Consider the following 18,748-nt stretch of genomic DNA (forward strand, 5'->3'; position numbering starts at 1 on the left):
GACTATAAGGTCACAAGTTCGATTCTCACTGCCCCCCACTTTAAAGTGGAATTAAAATAAAAAGCACAAAAAAGTAAATAAAAAATTGGGTCTGTACAATATCCACGCTTCTAGCCCAATGGGCTCTCGTGTGAGGGGGCGTGTTGAGATATATAGTCTCACATTGGTTGTATGTGCAACTAATGTGGAGTTTATAAGGTCTTGGACACTCCCACTCTTTAAACTAACTTTTGGAGTGGTGTATCCCAAAGTTCTTTACACGTTCCATCATGTTTAATACGTCCAACATCACGTTATGTTCTTAAGTACAATGAGCAAAGTACTTTCAGTTTTATCAATGTATATTAATAGAAGAATTTACTTTCGTTTTGTTGATTATTAAAAAGTTGAGATAGGTTATTTTATCTATTATTTTTTTTTTTTGGTTTACTTTTACCTACTACTAGAATGATTTATCCCTAAAAGTGATAGTTTGATTATAAACTCAACAAACAATATTAAAAACTTCGCTTGAAGTGTCCCATTAGTCAACACTAACATGACCCTAACCATTTACTTTGAATTAATTAAAAAAAAATCTTAATTCTTTTTGCTACAAAAAAAAAACAAAAGAGTAAGCAAAAAAGATAGTATCTTGTAGATCCGTCGAAAAGGTTGCATCCTAGAATCGATGAAGTCCATAGAGCCAGTTTTAATTAGTTTGTCCAGAAGGAGACGAACACGGAAATAAAAGAAAATAAAAGCAATGTCCCTACATGCAGATCCATAGCTATATAAATGAAAGTAATTATAGCATTCATTCATGCATTAACTCATACGGTTGATAATTTATTTTTGGTGTTTTTTTGCACTTGAATACAAATAGAGACTAGAGAGTGATGAATTGGGTAAGTCGGTCAATTGATTCAAATATTATTAAAACTGATCCACCAATTTAGGGTTAATGCAACCTGACAACTAAATTATCACATGACCCTTTCTTATTTAATTAAGCTTAGGACATCTTTCCCTTCATCATAGAACTAGTTGGATATGAATTAAATGGTTGTGTCATGTCATGTGTGGTAAATGAGAAAAATGGGAAAGGGTAGAATGGTAGTTTTGTGGAAGTGTGTACTTGAGTTGGTTCAGCGAGCTATACGGGAGCAATTATTTGGTTTGTGAACCGGTGGAATTGAATAAATCTTTGGTATTATTTTTGTACTTAGATTCGGTGTATTTTATCAATAAAACATTACACATTAGAGAAGAGAGAGAAAATTTGACCAAAAAAAATAGAATTTTAACTAATATATAATATTTTTATTGATGAGATATACTGAATTTTTGGTACAGGAGTAATACCAAACATTTATTTGATGGGTGGGCAGCACTCAGCATCAGCAATAGCATCACTCAAAAACAAAACTCAATTCACGAGGGATCCCTATTCTTTTCTGACACCCTCTCCCTTTCATCTCCATAAATAACTCATTATATTAATAAATAAATAAAACCCTTTTTATTATTTTAACTTTTTATTCAAAATTGTTATTATTATAAGGTGTCAGATCTGATTCTTTACTGCCATCTGACCACTGACAGAGTGAATGAGAAGTAAAGAAACTATTTTATTTTATTTTATTAAAAAATTATTGTTGTACTATATATATGTTAATTATATTTTCTCCTAATTTCCTAATATCTTCCAAAAGGATGGTAATTCATATGAAATTCTTGATTAGTATATATACATGTTGGTATTTTTATATGTTTTACTAATATTTTCTTCATGCTAGACTTCAATTGTGTTACATTAATGACCCCATGCCTATTTGCTCGAATCTCCAAGACGACCATCAATTGATTTCATTTTGGAAGGTGAGGTTATCCCACCGAAGCTTCCTGCTAAAATGGTTAAAAATCACACTCATGATGAACCAAAAAACTAGACTGATAGGGTTACTCTCTCCACCACCCAAGCTCTATTTACAACACTGCTTTGGAAAAAGTGAGTCGGGTTAATATCCACATCCAAACAGCAATAAGAGGAGAAGAGGTGTATTTAATTGTTCATTTAGTCATTAAATGTGAACGAATTTATAATTAAAAAATTATGGGAGATTCTTTTTTTAAAAAAAAATAATCAAATCCAAATTTCCCTAATACTAATGCATACCGTAAGAGGTTACAATGCAACATCATGTATGCAAACATTGCATTTCAGATCCATGAATTTGCCTATTAAGTCTTGCATCCATATGCATCACAGATCTAATTAATGGCATTGAGAGCAGTGGCTGAGTCTTTTTTATGGACCACTTTACATTATGTGCATCATGTGGCACGAGTAGCCCATCATATGTTATGGGTATTTTTTCTCTCTTTATTATTAGGAATTAATATTTTTTATTTTATAAGAGATAATTTTACCTCTTACACAAATTCATAACACATACTCCGTTTCACAAAATAGAAAAATAGAAAATATGGATAGAAATAAATATAAAGGTAATAATAGTGTAAAAGTATTACTTTTTATCATATTTGATAAAAAAAAATATACCAAGCACTTGATACAACGGGATTATTGAAAATATTTTTTTCCTACGTACATAAAAGCCTATGGATTCATATTTTTTCTTTTTCTATATTCTACTCAAATGTATTCACATAAGTTTCATGTATTTTTATATACACGTACGAGATAAATTCCTACAAATTAATCTATTATTATACAATACTTAGGAGTCAGTTTACCATGACAAAAACATGTATTAGTATTACAACTATTGTACAAAATATTCTGAAATAGATTAGATGAAAAAGATTTCACAAAGATCCTGTTTTTCATAATGAACAAAACAGATCACAGATTCCCGTGACACTTTAATCTGCGCAAAAATAAAACCTCAGGGACTTTCCAAACATCAACCTCTACTCTTCTCTCTCTGTGTGTGTGTGTAGTAACTATTAGCAAGTGTGTTTTCCCTGCTACAATAATCTGCCAAAGAAAACCTGTGCTGCACTCTAGCACCCTACTCCCAATAACCCTATTGGTGTTCCATCTCTTCGTCTAGTAATAATAGTACAGTGGTACACAGTACTTGGATAAATCAGGTATAAGGAAGGGGTGTTCAAGAGAGCATGCCAAGTTCGACCTTATTTTTGAGACAGTTAAGTGGGAAGGAGGCTTGGAAATCAACATCAAACAGGTGGAGTGGGAAGAGTAGATATAGCAGTGGTTGGGGAATGAACTTCGGTGGTGGGTGTGAGGGAAGTCTGAATCAAATGGAAGGGTTTAACAACATGTACGGGAATGAGGACAATGGAATGATGGTGAAGAAGAGAGTGATGGTGGTGGTTGATGGCACTTCACATTCCAAGCATGCAATGATGTGGGCACTCACTCATGTAGTTAATAAGGGTGATTTGTTGACTCTGCTTCACATTGTCCCTCCACTCAAGGGTTCTGATTCTTCTTGCTCCACTTATCTTGTCAATTATCTTGGATCCCTTTGCAAAGATTGCAAGCCTGAGGTAAGCTTGTTAAGCTTGTAACAAGGATAATGTATGTGTTGGTATTCTTTCCCTTCCATTTTTAAGATCATATAGAGAGAACATAGTCCATGTTGTTTTTCCTACAGTTTCCTTTCCATGCATCCAGAGAGGCATGGGGTGGTCATTGTGTTTGGTAGATCTTGATTCAAATAGTTCTGTGTGTTTTCAATGCTGTGGGAAGTTCCTTCCTTTTCTTTTTCATTTTTTTTTAAAAAGAATATTTTTTTGCCATTAATTATTTTCCAAAACTTTTCTATTCTTTTCATGGCAAAGGGTCTGAGCTTCTTGTATTATTAGTACCTTCTTTTATTTTCACTTTCCAGAGAGAAATAATGGGAAATGTTCTGATGCTTCAGCTTTCTTTTTCACATTTCTCCCTTTGTTGTTCCCCTCCCTCCATTAAAGAAAAAGTAAAAGGCTACTGATAGTGTCATGGTTTGACATAGGTGGAAGTGGAAGCGCTTGTAATCCAAGGACCAAAGCTTGCCACAGTGATGAGCCAGGTAAAGAAGCTGGAGGTCTCTGTCCTGGTACTGGGCCAAAAGAAGCCATCTTCTTTCTTCAGCTGGTGAGAGTCCTATAATCCACACCCTACAATTTTCAAACTTAGATATCAAACTTTTTTTTTCTCGATATCAACCCTAATTATAAGGTTTTAGGACTATAGGACTAATCTCAAGTGCGATTCTAATCAAGAATTAAGGTTTTATGTCCCATGCATTGGAAGGGATCAAACTTTACTCTTTCTCTACTCTCTCAGTTTCCTTGCTACAACTTAGCTGCCATCATTCCATCATTGGGTTTAGATATCAAACTTTTAGGATTTTCTGAAACTGAATATTTCTAAAATTTTTATTTCCGGATATTATGATAATCGTGATTTTTGGATAATTTTTTTTTTTCCACTACCAAACGTCCCATAAGTATATTTTGTTAACTCAGGTATTGAAATTTTAAACGACTCTGTTTGTAATTTAATCATTATTTTTGGCAGTCTTTGTGGAAGCAGCAGCAGCAGCACAGAGGAGTTCGTGGAGCATTGCATCAATAACGCAGAGTGCTTAACAATAGGAGTGAGGAAGAGAAGCCAGGGCACGAATGGTTACCTTATCAGCACTAGGTGGCAGAAGAACTTCTGGCTTTTGGCTTAGATTTAAGGTTAAGTAGATGCTAGTTTAAGATCTCAAAAGGGATAAATAAGAAAATTAACCATAATAATTGGATCGCCATCTGTTGTGTATTTCACCCTGTAACTAGTCCTAACATATCTATCGTACTTGTACTCTAATGTAATGAGTGTCGTCAGTTTAAGACCACGCAATCTGATGAGTATATGATTCAGTATCAACAACTCGCCAATGTTTGTGAACAACATTTTCTTTCATTCCTTGGGTAGATTATTCTTCAGAGTAGGAGTTAAAAAAAAGTCATTTTCAGTGAGCATTAAATTCCTGCACGTTTGACTTGTAATTGTACTATGAAAATATAAACAAATAACCTATATCATCTCAACGCCAAAAATCCGTCTTACTGTTTTGTAAATCACATGCATTTGAAACACTAATAGACAGTTCCACACACTGTTCACGTTGAACTAGATACAGGCAATTTCAGCCTTGAACGTCTATCTGTAGAAATTACTGTTAAGTCTGTTCTATTATAAATCACATGAATAATGGAATTACTGTTAAGTCTATCCATACAAGGAATAATGGAAGCAATAAAACTTTGACTATGCTCTAGGGAAAAAAAATAACTGATAAAGGTGGAGGGTTGAAGAAAAAGAAAGAAGCTAGTATTATAGATTTAGGGGTAATTTTACGGAATAAATTACGAAAGTCACTTTAATCCTTTTGTACCTATTGCTAGACCTTATCTTCTAATTTATCATTTACAAGAGGAAGCAACTCCATCTTACTGCGAGGGGTCCTGGGTGTCCGAGGAGTTCCTGGAACTGGTGGCTGTTGAGAGAGCTTGTGCCTGACATAACCATAGAATGTACATCCCACAAGAGTCACGGCACATCCAACGCAATTTAAATATGAAATTGGGTTCCTAAATATCAGCCAAGAAATAAGGACAGCAACCGCAACCTGCACAAAAAACATAATTCTGGTTAATTTGAAAATTGCAAAATAACTATGATTTAAAATATCATAGTCTGGTTTTACCATTAACACAACCCATCATACTACCCTAACATTAACAACAACCATGATGACTTTCAATGTTTAAAGACCAAAAAATGTAGTGGCCTGAACCATTTGAATCTGCCTGATATGTCTCACCTTAAGGTTTCCAGCAACATTAAACGTTACAGCAGTGGTGGAGTGAATCACATAAAAAATGGAGAAGTTAAGGCAGAAAGCCAAAACCCCGGAGCCAAAAATAATGGTGAGGGCAGACCAAGGATATGGATGAGTATTTAGCCATTCAAGAACTCCATTGCCTTCAAGTAACAGGGCAGGAAGCGCCAAGATCATGGTTGCAAAAGGTGCCATGTAATAAACTGTGTTTATGCTAAAGAAACATGAAAATGAAAGATTAGCTTGTGTACTGCAGAAAAATCATGGCAAAGCAATTCAATGAAACCTTCACATGCACAAAGTGGAACAAAGTGTAGCATAGCTAAAGACAAATGTAAGTAATAAAAGGGGATTAAACATCATTGACAAAAAAGTCTTGGGAGCGTTTCCTGCCGGTGGGCTTTCATTAGTAGGTCATCTGTAAATACCACTGCAAGCCCTTACAAGGGCTTGTGGCACACCCTAATCTGAGAACGAGGCAAAGCCTCCCCTTCTCCTAAATTTTCATGTACCCCAAAAATAAAAGATCACCAGTTAGCCAGTGGCAACACTTTACTTTTTTTCTTTTGAAGAAAAAACATAAAAAGAAACATTGCTGAAAACTCAGCACCTCAATGGATGTTGATCAATAATGCTTCCATATATGCTGAGACAAAGACTGCTTAGCTACAAGAATAAAGATTTTCACACTCTTGATATGATTGCAGACTGTGGAAGCTAGATGACCAAAAAGGGAGAAAGGGTGGGGGTGGTGTGTGTGTGTGTGTTGTGAATTAAAACATCATTCCAGGCACAGATAGATCCATGTAGGATCCAGTCATTTTGGAGAAAAGAAGAGGATCATATACTAGAACTATATAGAGGACCTTCTATGCAGAGCTAGTATAGGATCTATGTATCATGTCCTTCTATATAGAATGTTACCTTAAAGATAGTGCTAGTATATAACAAAAGCACTCCTCCACTATATAGGGGACCTTCTACACTACAGTATGGATCCTTATAACAAAACCACCCCCTCACAATCCACACATTTTTTTGTTAGGTAACATTCTTCAAATTATGGCTAATATGCATTTGGTTGTTATGCTAGATAGGTACCGGTAACAGTTGCTTGCTGCAATCAAACTTAGTAGCCCATAGATGTTATTAGCTTCAATATAGAATACTTCCTAGCTCTACATTGGAGAAAAAGTTAATAAAAAACTGGACTAATAAAGTCGATGCAGGAGTTAAAAACCCATTGTCCACTGTAAAGAGTAGGTATTACAGACACGGAAATAACTGAAAAGTGGAAAGTCTACATAGGGGAAAATCCAGAAAGAACAACAAGACGCAAAATTACAAACAATAAAAAAATGCAAGCATAGAAGACAGTACCTGTCAAATTTGTACCCATGCAGCAGCGATTCTGCAAGTATAGTCTTTGTAGACGTAGCCAAACATCCAAATAAAGCAGCGCAAAATCCAAACATATTAAAACTAAGCTCTGTTACAGACGTGAGAAGAATCCCTCCAACAATGGGTATAAGAGAAGCCCAAATACGCCAGTCAAAATACTTCCTCCACACTAGCCATTGCAAAACAACTGTGCCAATTCACCAAGATCAGATGAAAGTGTCCTCAAGTTTCAACATAAAGCAGGTAGCAAATATGTGGCGAAAATGTTAACACAGAATATTGAACCTTACCTGTCGTTGCAGGTGTGAATGACTTTATTGTCTGCATAAAAGAAACTGGAATGTATCGAAGGCTCACATTCCCCAGCACTATGTTGATACAGAACACAAATGACATTGGAAAGATTCTTCGCCAGCGATCTTCAGGATCAACCGTTATCAGGGGTTTAAGCTTCAGCACCTTAATTACCACATATGCTCCAATGGTTGAGCAGATAAAGTGGACACAGGATACTGATAAGGGAAACTTGAAATCCAATTTCTGCAAAATGAAAAAGAAAAGAGCTAATACATACAAGTTTTTTATGTGATTGAGAAGCCAAGTTGAAGAAGAAGGAAACATAAATACACAGATGTTGATTGTGCAAAAAGTGGTAAAGGTTGATGAACCTTTTCTTCATTACACATGAAACAAAAAAGAGCAGATCTAAAAAATCGGATGACCAGAATCATTTAGGTCCTCATAAAAATCTTTTTCTACACATCAATGTCATCATGAAATAAATATTTAAAAATAACTCATTCCAAATGTAGTTCTGAGAACCAGGAATACAACCTAAAATATCATGGGACCTTTTCCGACCAGGAAAGAGCAGAATTGAATCTTGTAGATTATATATACCAGGAGAAAGCCCAATCTCCGAGGGAAAAAATGATACATTTCTAATAGCTTTAAAGCTACAATTATTTGTTCACAATTTAATCGCACATATCACTTGTCAGGATCATTTTTAATTTATTTTAAAACCACACTAAATTAAGTTCTGGTGTAGGACATTTACATTACAGGGTTTTTCATATTTTGGTTCAACAGTTTAAATTCACATGACACAATCCAAGTTTTTTTGTTTTTTGTTTTTAAAAGGATTTTGCAATGATTATCAAACCCTGTTCTTATCTCAAATGCCAAGTTATACAGGAACAGCTGGATTTATACATTAAACTTAGAACTCACCCACAGAAAATCAAATCAAAGAAAATCCAAACTCTAATTAATATATAATGAACAACTAAATAACACAATTGGAAATCTACTCAATGAATGTAAAAGCACCGGACAGGTATACAGATCAGTAACAAAACACAAAATTTTAGAATTGCAAGGAGTCTAGCTCAATGAAGAGACTAGTAGCAAGTTTGTTTTTGATTAACTGATAATAAAAACACTTTAATTATTATTATAAGCTGTAGCAACCAAAATTCTGTGAATTAAAAGGCAACCCCAAAGATAGCAATTACCGAATATATATAAAATATAGCAATCCATAACCTGGACAGTTTTTTTTTTTTTTTTTAATATATGAAGCATCAATCTTGAGCATGGTAAAGGCGGAATCTTAAAAAATTCCAGAGATCATACAGCTATTCTGGTATCAACATAAATAATAATAATAATAATAAGATTTGAAAATTGGGAAGGTATAAAGAAGAGAAAAAAGATAGAAGGAGGAGATATAAACCTGGAAGATCCACTTGTTGACGATGATTACAGTGACATTGAAAGCCCACCATTGAAGGATGGACAAGAGAGATCTGATGACACTCCACTGGAAAACGAGGCTCTCTTCCATCAGCTTCTTCACCTTCAAACTTGTCCAATGGTTTCAGAGAAGCAGCTGGGAAGAAAGAGAGAGAAGAGAAGAGAAGAGAAAAAGAGCCGCTATGTATGAATCTGAATGGAAGAGAAGAGAAAGAGAGGTTGTGCTCGTAACGGTGAATGAGTAGTAAGAGATAACTCTTCCACTCTCATGTGATTTGCATCCCCTCTCTTCTCTCTCTTCTCTCTATCGCGTTTTTATGCTGAAAATTTTTCGAAACGTTTCAGTTTAACCTTCTCTATCACGCCATGGAAATTATATGTTTGTGGTTTTGTAGGTGCATCCCACCGCATTCGACTTCCGAGGTTTGGGTTTGGGCCTCCTCAGGGTCAATTCCGTCAAAATATCGCACCCTCCCCAATCCATTTACTTTGATTTTTCCACTTTCAAATTATGCAGGAATATTCAAGGCATTTTTTTAAAAAATTATTTTGTAAAATAATGAATTAAATGAGCTTTTTTTTTATTTTGAAGATTAAAATTAAAAAACAAAATAAAAATAACTGAAATATGATTTTAAAAGTTAAAAACAGTTATATTTTTTAAAATTATTATAATCAAACCCTCTTTTTTTTCTAAAAATTAAAAAAACATTTTTGAAACCAGAATTCATACCAACCCTAAATCTTTTTTATTTTTATAACCGTATAATTTACTGTTGTAGACTGCGTCCATATCCTAACAACCCTACTAATAGCAAGATTGAATCAGAATATCACAACCATATAATCTAGAGAGGATCAAGAGATAAATCTATAAAGCATCAAGGGATAAGATCCTTATCCCTATCAATCAAGGCAGACTTGATATCAACTGGGAGATAAGAGGTTAAAGACCTCAATACACACTTTTGACCTATTTAGCCAATAATATGCATACACTCACGTTTTGGCTACACATCCATTGATTATGCGCGATATTTATCTCTTAGATATCTTTAAATGCGTACCCTTAAAGTATTCGTATATGATTCGATATGATGGAATAGATCTGTTCCTAAATATATTAAAAACTCAATATGTTACAAAAGGAAAAAAAAACTCAACAAAGATATTATAATTTAATATAGGGGATGAGCGTGAACAAATAATGGTTAAAATTAGTCAAATCGGATTACCAAAAAAAAAATTAATCAAATCACGCATTTTAGATATATGTAATTTGTGTGTTTTTTGGTACAAATAAAAGGATTTAATATATATACATATATATCAGTATATTAAAGTGTACTAGATTTATATTTTTATTTTCTCTCTTCTTCCCATAATGACCCAATATAGCCTCATATATTTTTATATATATACGAAGGGGTTTGATTTTTTCATTTTGCATGAGAATTCAATTCTTATGCTGTGACTCAACTAGTGGTGGGTCCCACATTTATTAAAAAAGAAAAAAGAAAAGAAAAATTTTGCACGCAAATCGAAGGGTCACAACATGAGAATTGAGTTCTCATGCAACATGAGAAAATATTTTCCCATGTACGAATGGTCTTTATTTTGTCATGTTACATGAAAGAAATCTCTATCATGCAACACTAAAAGACAAAATAATAATAATAAAAAAATAAGAGTGGATCCTTTCATGCGTTAATTAACATGACCATATCATGTTGAAAAATCATAAACATACAAAGGTAAATCAATGGTAATAAAGGAAGAGAAAAAAAAATTGAGCATAGGTAGTTACATAATCATAATCGTTAATTCTCTTTTGTATGACTAGGATTCCTACACATGACATGGTCGTGTTAATCAACACATAAGAAGATCCATTTCCTAAAAAAATAGGATAAGACACTTTGTTCAATGACTTTGTTTTGTCTTATCTTAACATAATCACATTATTTTTCCTACGACATAACTCTTATTTATTCCATATGAGAAATAATTTTATCTCATATAATATAAAAAATATGTAATCCCAAATAAAATCACTGTTTACAGTTATAAGATCTATGCATCGAAATTCATTTAAATTAACAGAAAAGGAAGTTGACTATGATCACTTCAAAAAAAAAGTTAGATATGACATAAAAGAGGCATATATTGTAAACTAACACAGTTTATTTGATGAAATAAAAAGCCTTTAATCTGATTGATTCAGTTTCACCCCGCGATTGCGGGTTGGTTAGAAAATAACAACGAGGAATGTTGGGTAGCAATTGGCAACCTCACGAAAGGGAGACTAATGAATGCGTAGTTAAAAGGATTTGCCGGGTATTTATTACAATTTTTATTAAGTATTTATAAGTGGAAAATATTATATTCTCCTAATACTGAATATTGAGTATATTTTTTGTTAATTTAGAAAAAAAACAATATAATTGTTTTTTTTATTCATTCTTTTATGATAATTTCTACCTAAATCTCACATTTTTCTATTTTTAATAAATGAGTATATATTTATGTAATATGAAAGATATGTTCTTGGAAGTGAGTTTTAAGATAAGGGCGGCATTTTTTAAATTTATTTATTTAATGTCATTTTTGTTTTTGAGATTCGTTTCATGGGGAAAAAAAATGTTTAAGCATCAAGCATGTCATGTAACGGCACCGCATTGAGTAAAACAAGCATCTTATTTTTATCAAAAAAAAAAAAAAAAAAAGCATCTTATTACAAAAAAAAAAAAAAAAACAAGCATCGCATGTAACGGCAACGTAACTAGTTTCCATCTTAAGGGAAAGTTATAGTATATTTGCTAATTGAAAATCATATGTATGTAACAAAAAAAAAAATCATATGTCAACAACTTTTTTTTTAATAATATACAAATATGAAACAAGGTATAATATTTATAAAAGAATAATTTTGTTAATAAGTTTGCTTAAAGAATAATAAATGAGTAAAACTTTTTAAAATTTCAACATACTACATACTTTGTTTTTTGTTGAACATCTAGTTTTTTTTTTTGTCAATATTTGGAGACTTATTTCCATGGTCCTAGACCATGTGGTCTCTTAATATTAAAGGGGAGACAAATGGAAAATGAATTAAAAATTAAGAGCAAAATGAAAAATGAGTGTCGAGCACAAAATTACTCAATGATCTGGGACTATGAAATTATTTTCCCAATATTTGTTAGCAAAACCTATATAATAAATAAATATGATTTATACGTACTTGTGTTAGCTTTTGATTGCTTTCCGGTTGTCTCGTTAAGAGCTTTACAAATTTTGCCCCTTTATTAGTTTCGACGTGAATTTCAATTTGATGATTGATAGTGAAGCATGATGGGGAGGGGCCTGTGTGTCTTGGAGATCCAAAGCCTTATAATTAAAGAATCTTTTCAATCATCTGTGCCCAGGTGTCATCTCATTATGTTCTCAGAATCTATGTTGCATATTCGTTATACCACCAATACAATATGCATTTTTTGGGAAACAACTTAATACAAAAACTATGATAAACCTAGTTTTCAGTTAAGTTGACTCAGTAGATCAAATAAATTATGGTAAAAATTACAGTTTAGTTTATGGCCAAATAAAAAAAATTATCATAGTTTTCAACCCAAAAGACCTCTTGTTAAAAAAATTAATAGTATTATAACTATTTAAACAAATCTGATCTGAAATCTTCGCAGATCAACAACTCACGGGATTTAACTTACAACACTAGAAGAACCTTCCCTGGTTACTCTTGCTCTTGGTAAGGTCGAATTTGGATGAATGATTGAGTGCATATAAATTATGATTCAGGCATCTACATCAAATATACTGCCCACATTGGTTTTTTTTTTTTTTAAACAAAATTATGAATTCAAAAATCTGTTTAAAATATTTATGATGATTAGATTAATTTTCTCGAAAAGGTAAGAATTCTTTGAAAAGAATTATTTTAAAATTTATCAGAAATTAGAAAAATATATTTTTTCTAAAAAAATTATCAGAAAATTCTATAACTATAAGGATTTTCTAAAAAAATTATCCAAATGCGTCATAACATATTACCAGCAAATATTTCCTGCATTACTACATGATATTTTTAAATTCAGATGAAATACCAAACATATAAATAAAAATAAAATATTTCAAAAAAAAATAGAAAGAAAATATTTATAAATAATTTAATTATATAAATAATTAAATTAAAAAATAATATATGCATAATCAATTAAAAAATAGTCCATAAAATAGTAAAAATTAAAAAAAAAATTGTAAGAGACATCCCAAATATAAGTCTGAAGAGCATGAACAAAATTAGTCAGATTCCAATGAACCAATGAAAAAAATTCAAAAATAAATAAAATAATTTCAATTTAAAATTTAATAAATAATAAATTAAAATAACGTGTGTACTTATTCTTCGTGTATTAAAAGACTTAAATTTTTTAAGGGAATACATTATGATTTAATATATAAAGTGAATAAGATTACAATTACATACACAGAATTTCAAAATACATCTCTCTTTTATTGTAAAAGGCATATTCGAATCTGTTTTGGAGTGTAAAGTACAATCAACAGGCATTTCCAAGCCAAGTAGGGAACAAAATAATAGCCAAAATAAAGACACCTTTGCTTGCTTTCTACTCCATAAGAAAACAAGACCCACACCCCCTTTCATAGAATCATATGCATACAAACATGCCGTAGCGTAGTTCCATGTGTTTGATGTATACTTTTGTTCGGTGGAGTTTACAAAGTCAACATTAACCGATGCATATCCCCCAAACCTACGAGAAAAGTAAAAGAACGAACTGGAACATTGCTTAATGTGGCTGGATTCAAAGCAATGCTTTTCAAACGGTTCAGAAAAGTCTACGTCAATGGCCACACGTTCCCCCTTGTATTAATTTGACACAAAAGTTAACTCGGTTAATTTCTTTCGGTACTTAATGTTGACACTTTCTAAGGTATCACTGCAGCAACTTAGGTAAAATAAAGCACATGCCATTACAGGATTAATTGGATATGCACCCCAACAATAGAGACTTCACAATTGTGGAAGTTTTCTATTCCATGTGATTTAATTTGTTTCTGCAACCTGCGAGATATCTTGTAAATTTTTTTTGGGTGTGGCTGTAATCAGATAGAACAGCTGACGTGTCTGCTGAGATATATAGTCCCACATTAGTTGTACTAACAACTAATGTGGAGTATAAGACCTTGGGCACTCTTACTCTTTGAGCTAGCTTTTGGAGTAGTGTATTTCAAGATTGTATCAGAGCTTGAGCACAAGGTAAACCAAAAATTAAAAATTGAACCTGTGCAATTCCACGCTTTTAGTCCAAAAGACTCTTGCGTGAGGGGTGTTGAGATATATAGTCTCACATTACATTAAAATGTGGAGTTTATAAAGCCGTACGCACTCACAAAATTATTTACAGTGGCAAGCGTTGATTGTATATATGAATCAATGGGGAGTTAATTCATATGTCAGCAAGGGGCGCCGAAACCTAGAAGTACGAAAACAGAAAAATGCATAACCTCGCATATAATTACTATAATTTTAAATAAAAATGTTTAAGAAAAGAATATTATATATATCCATAAATTTCAAGATTAAGGCATTTTGAAAAACCTTAACGAGAGTTTATCAATTGAACCAACCTAACTAATATTTCGCTTTCCCTGTATATCGTTTTCTAATAGTGACCAAAAATTGTGGTGTTAGCCTGTTAGGCATGATGAAGTAGTTGGCTTTTTTTTCTGCACCTATAAATAAGGCTATAACTCAGCGAAAGCGATTCTAGACTGCGAAAGTTGGAAGAGTACCTGAAATTACAGTCAATTTGAATTTGATTAGCTCGCTTAATTTGCTTCCATAGTCTCATGTTCATTCTGTTCATCATTTGGAGTAGCAGCTTTTCTTTCCTCCACTGCCAAATTCAAAAGTGAAAATAGATTATTTTATGTGTAAATTTCATATGATCCCATCATGTAAAAATTTGGTGTCTATTTTATTAATAATTGTAAAAAAGGAGATGGATATAAAATTTTCACATAACAAAATCATGTGAAATTTACACAAAGAAATCCTAATATATAATTGTCTAAATTAAATATGAATTAGCATCGCAAAAATTATAAGAGTTATTAGTCTTTTGGTCCAATTTGTAGTCTTTCATCCCCATTTCATATGCTTCGACCACTTTGCCTCAGTAATGTAAGGCAATTAATGGAAGGAGAAATTATATAATGGAGGTGTTCAAACAAACAATCAATTGTTGAGAGTATCACAGGGATAGATGAATAATTTGTAAACGTATATTCATATGAGATTAAGAGTTAAATATTAGTTTTTAATTTATATGCCGGCCAAAAGCTCAAAAACAAATTGAATATTGTTTATTTGATTATTTGTATCTTAAAGATTGTAGGTTTGAATTTTATAGAAAAAAGTGAAATAAATTAATTTATAACATGCAAGTTACGTGGTGACTGATTGTAACTTAATTAATAATAGTTTACTACGCCTTTTAAAGTTTGAGGGTCATGTGTCCAAAATTATAAATTCAAGGCATCTATTTAAAATATGGTAAAGTTAAGAGTGATGGTAATTTAACTTGAGATTAAAGCTTTGTGCATCATTCAAGTAAGAGGTAGAATTTTGCATTCAATTGCAGGCTAAAGCAAGCAAGGTTGCCAATCAATTATAGAGAAACATACACTAAAGCAAACCAGTGATTAAGTTCATAAGCGCGGTGTTATGGATGTATATCATATCCTAACTACTTATCTAATAATCCACTAAAGGATAAACACTTAATTATCCTAACAATATCAAATAACAAAGCTACTTGATATAGAGCCCTTATCTCAACAGAAAGAGGTTGAATTTTATTGCAACTGAAAGATCTACACAAATCCTAAAGGTAACCCTTATAAATAAGGAGCTAAAGACCTCAGATATATACTTTTTGACCTATTTACTATTACTGTCAATACTATGCATACACTCATGTCTTGGCTATAAGTCTATTGCTTGTGGGCAGTGATTGGGATACCGGCTATAAGCCAACTAAAGTACCTATCTCTGAGTATCTCTGAGCGAATATCATTCGATATAGCAATACGGTCTTTTAGGACCTAACACAAAGGCTTTATTTAATCTCTCAACTTATTTGTCAACATCAAGCCTGCTGGAGTGGAACCATCCATACCGGTAGTAAGTACCTTAATTGTTTTACCACCATGCCAACTTATACTGTGATCATTTTTTTGCTTTTTCCTTTTATTACATTTCAAAGTTGGAAATAGGTGTGGTCATTTTTTATTTTAAATCATGGTAAGTTTCCTTTTTTATTGAAACTGTAAGTTTCATTCTGAGTAATTGATATACTAGTGAATTAATTATTTTTACATAATTATTTTTGTCAACAAAATACGAAAGACAAAGAAAAATGAAATGTAAAATTCTCATAATTAACAATAAGTATGAATTTTTAAATTTATAATTTTTTTGAAAAATCATCACATAAATTATTAATTATTATTTGATTTAATTAATTTAATATAAATTTCTAGTTCAAGCACTACCATTATTCTGCAGTTTGATCCCAGTAGGCAATAGTGAAATTGGGATTCCAGGCATTTTAGAAAAAAGTTTTCATCGCGTGATATTCCGATTTTTATTTTATTTTATGCATGACACATTGTTACTTGTGTCAATTTATTTCCTTGCAATATCCCTTTATGAAGATATGTTTTTGTACAAATATTGTTAGTTGATGAAATATTCAGAAGTCAATGAGTGATCCAACTTCCTCCCTGGAACCCAAGGGGTCTTCCATTTGGGCTTGCATTCTATAAACTTAACCCAACCCATCAGCCAATAGTTATTAAAAAAAAAAAACTTAACCCGATGGGCCAATTTGTCGTGCTCAACACATGAATACGTACGCAAAGCATAGCTTCTTCAACCTTTATAAAAGCATGTTTAGCACCTTTTTTGTTTTAAACTAAAAATTACTTTTAAGTTAAAGTTAATTTTTTAAAAAAAAATTAATCTACAAAATATTTAATGATTATATAATTTTTTTAGTTTAAAATTTATTCATTTCAAAACTGATACAACTTAAAAAAAAAAAACCCTTTTAGGAACTTTTGGCTTTTGATTTTTTTTTTTTCATTATTAAAAAAGCTTTTTTTTATTATAAAAACCTGTTTGACTAAGTATATGTTAATAAAGAGAAGAAAAACTAAAAAAAAGCCTACCAAACTGACACTAAATAATTCACGAGAATGTCACTTGTTTCCATGATCCCTAGAGTAATCACCCACTCACCTTATGCATTGTGAAATTGTGAAGCAAACATCTTTCTCAAAAAATTTGTCTAGATAAATGATTTTATATATCATATTTATTTTTAGTATGTCCTCTCAAATAATAACTATTTGACTTGAAGAGTAGATGATGATATACATCCTCATATATTTATATTAATAATTTATATAATACTTATTAGAAGAATTAAGGCGGTAATAATTAAATTATGGAACACTATGTCACATATATTGTGTGAATCAACCATTTATTCCAAAAACTTAAATTGTTAAGTAAAAATAGATAATTTTTTTAATATATTATATTAGAGAGAGGATATTCTTACTACCAAATTTTTTTATTACTAACTTACTATCTATCTATCTAATCACCATTCAATCAAAGAGAGAGAATGCTAAAAACTTTTTGAAAAAAGAGAAAATGTTGATCCAATGATGATTAGATAAGTAATGAGTTGGTAGTAAAAATTTTTGGTAATAAAAATATCACTCGTCATTATATTAAATCATATTTTGAATAAAAATCTTCACTACTGTCTAATATGTACAAGGCACATGCCTTCAAGGTGAGGATTTTCACGCTTTTGCATTACTATGCATATTGTATTTACTGACTTGGCATGGAACCTTCAGATGAACCATCACTTGTCGCCCACTATTACACCTCTAAAAGCCACCAAAGGAGAATAGATTCAAAGGCCACTTTAGTCCCGACGGAACAATTTTTATTTTCTCTTTATTTTAATTTTACATTTCACTTATATATATATGCATATTAATTATTTTACACTAATATAAATTATATTTCTAATCTTAGTAATTAATCTTATTAGTATTTAACAACGTATGTAACTAAAAAATTAGAATAATTAAATGTAAATATATTATCATTTAAAATTGGGTTAAATTGTTGTTTTATAGACTTGAAATCTTTAATGTTATTGATAATAAACTATCTTGTTTTAGTTTTTTATTGTCTATTAATCTATTTTAACTCTTCATGACTTTTAAAACTTGTTTTAGTTTGAATATTTGAATTTTTCAGTTGTTTGTAAATTTGAATAGCATTATTTCGATATAGCTAGTGATTTGTATGATTGAAATTTTAGACTTTTAAAAAAATCAAAAATCAAAAATCGATTCAATCCAATCTAATTTAAACCGAATAAAATTGGATTGGATCAAATTTTAAAAAAAATATCAAACCGAATGATGATTAAATCAAACTGAAAGATTGAATCGGATGATTTTTGCTTCAAAATCGATCTAATTCAGACTGCAAACACCTATAGTTAAACACTTCTCATATTGCATCAAAGTGTTTTCTCATGTTGTGATTCGACTAATAGTGACTTCACACATATTTTTTTATAAAAAAGATTTTTACATATAAATCG

General features: G+C 31.5%; 2 protein-coding genes across 2 annotated transcripts; one reads left to right on the top strand and one right to left on the bottom strand.

Annotated features, from left to right (window-relative positions):
- The first annotated feature begins 3,034 nt into the window (after window positions 1-3,034).
- Window positions 3,035-4,782, top strand: LOC133307476 (uncharacterized). Its single transcript, XM_061507990.1, has 3 exons — window positions 3,035-3,519; window positions 3,987-4,108; window positions 4,535-4,782. The coding sequence occupies exons 1-3, from the start codon at window positions 3,127-3,129 to the stop codon at window positions 4,689-4,691; spliced, it is 672 nt and encodes a 223-aa protein (XP_061363974.1). The 5' UTR covers window positions 3,035-3,126; the 3' UTR covers window positions 4,692-4,782.
- A 356-nt stretch (window positions 4,783-5,138) lies between these two features.
- LOC133307360 (UDP-galactose transporter 1) lies at window positions 5,139-9,401 on the bottom strand. The gene is made up of 5 exons (XM_061507866.1): window positions 8,986-9,401; window positions 7,538-7,787; window positions 7,227-7,434; window positions 5,829-6,060; window positions 5,139-5,633 (listed from the first exon to the last, which is right to left on the bottom strand). The coding sequence occupies exons 1-5, from the start codon at window positions 9,094-9,096 to the stop codon at window positions 5,406-5,408; spliced, it is 1,029 nt and encodes a 342-aa protein (XP_061363850.1). The 5' UTR covers window positions 9,097-9,401; the 3' UTR covers window positions 5,139-5,405.
- Window positions 9,402-18,748: the final 9,347 nt, after the last annotated feature.

The sequence above is a fragment of the Gastrolobium bilobum genome, unplaced genomic scaffold, assembly GCF_033153095.1.
Source record: "Gastrolobium bilobum isolate Gb01-03AN ecotype WA unplaced genomic scaffold, APGP_CSIRO_Gbil_v1 utg41344, whole genome shotgun sequence".
NCBI lineage: Eukaryota > Viridiplantae > Streptophyta > Magnoliopsida > Fabales > Fabaceae > Gastrolobium > Gastrolobium bilobum.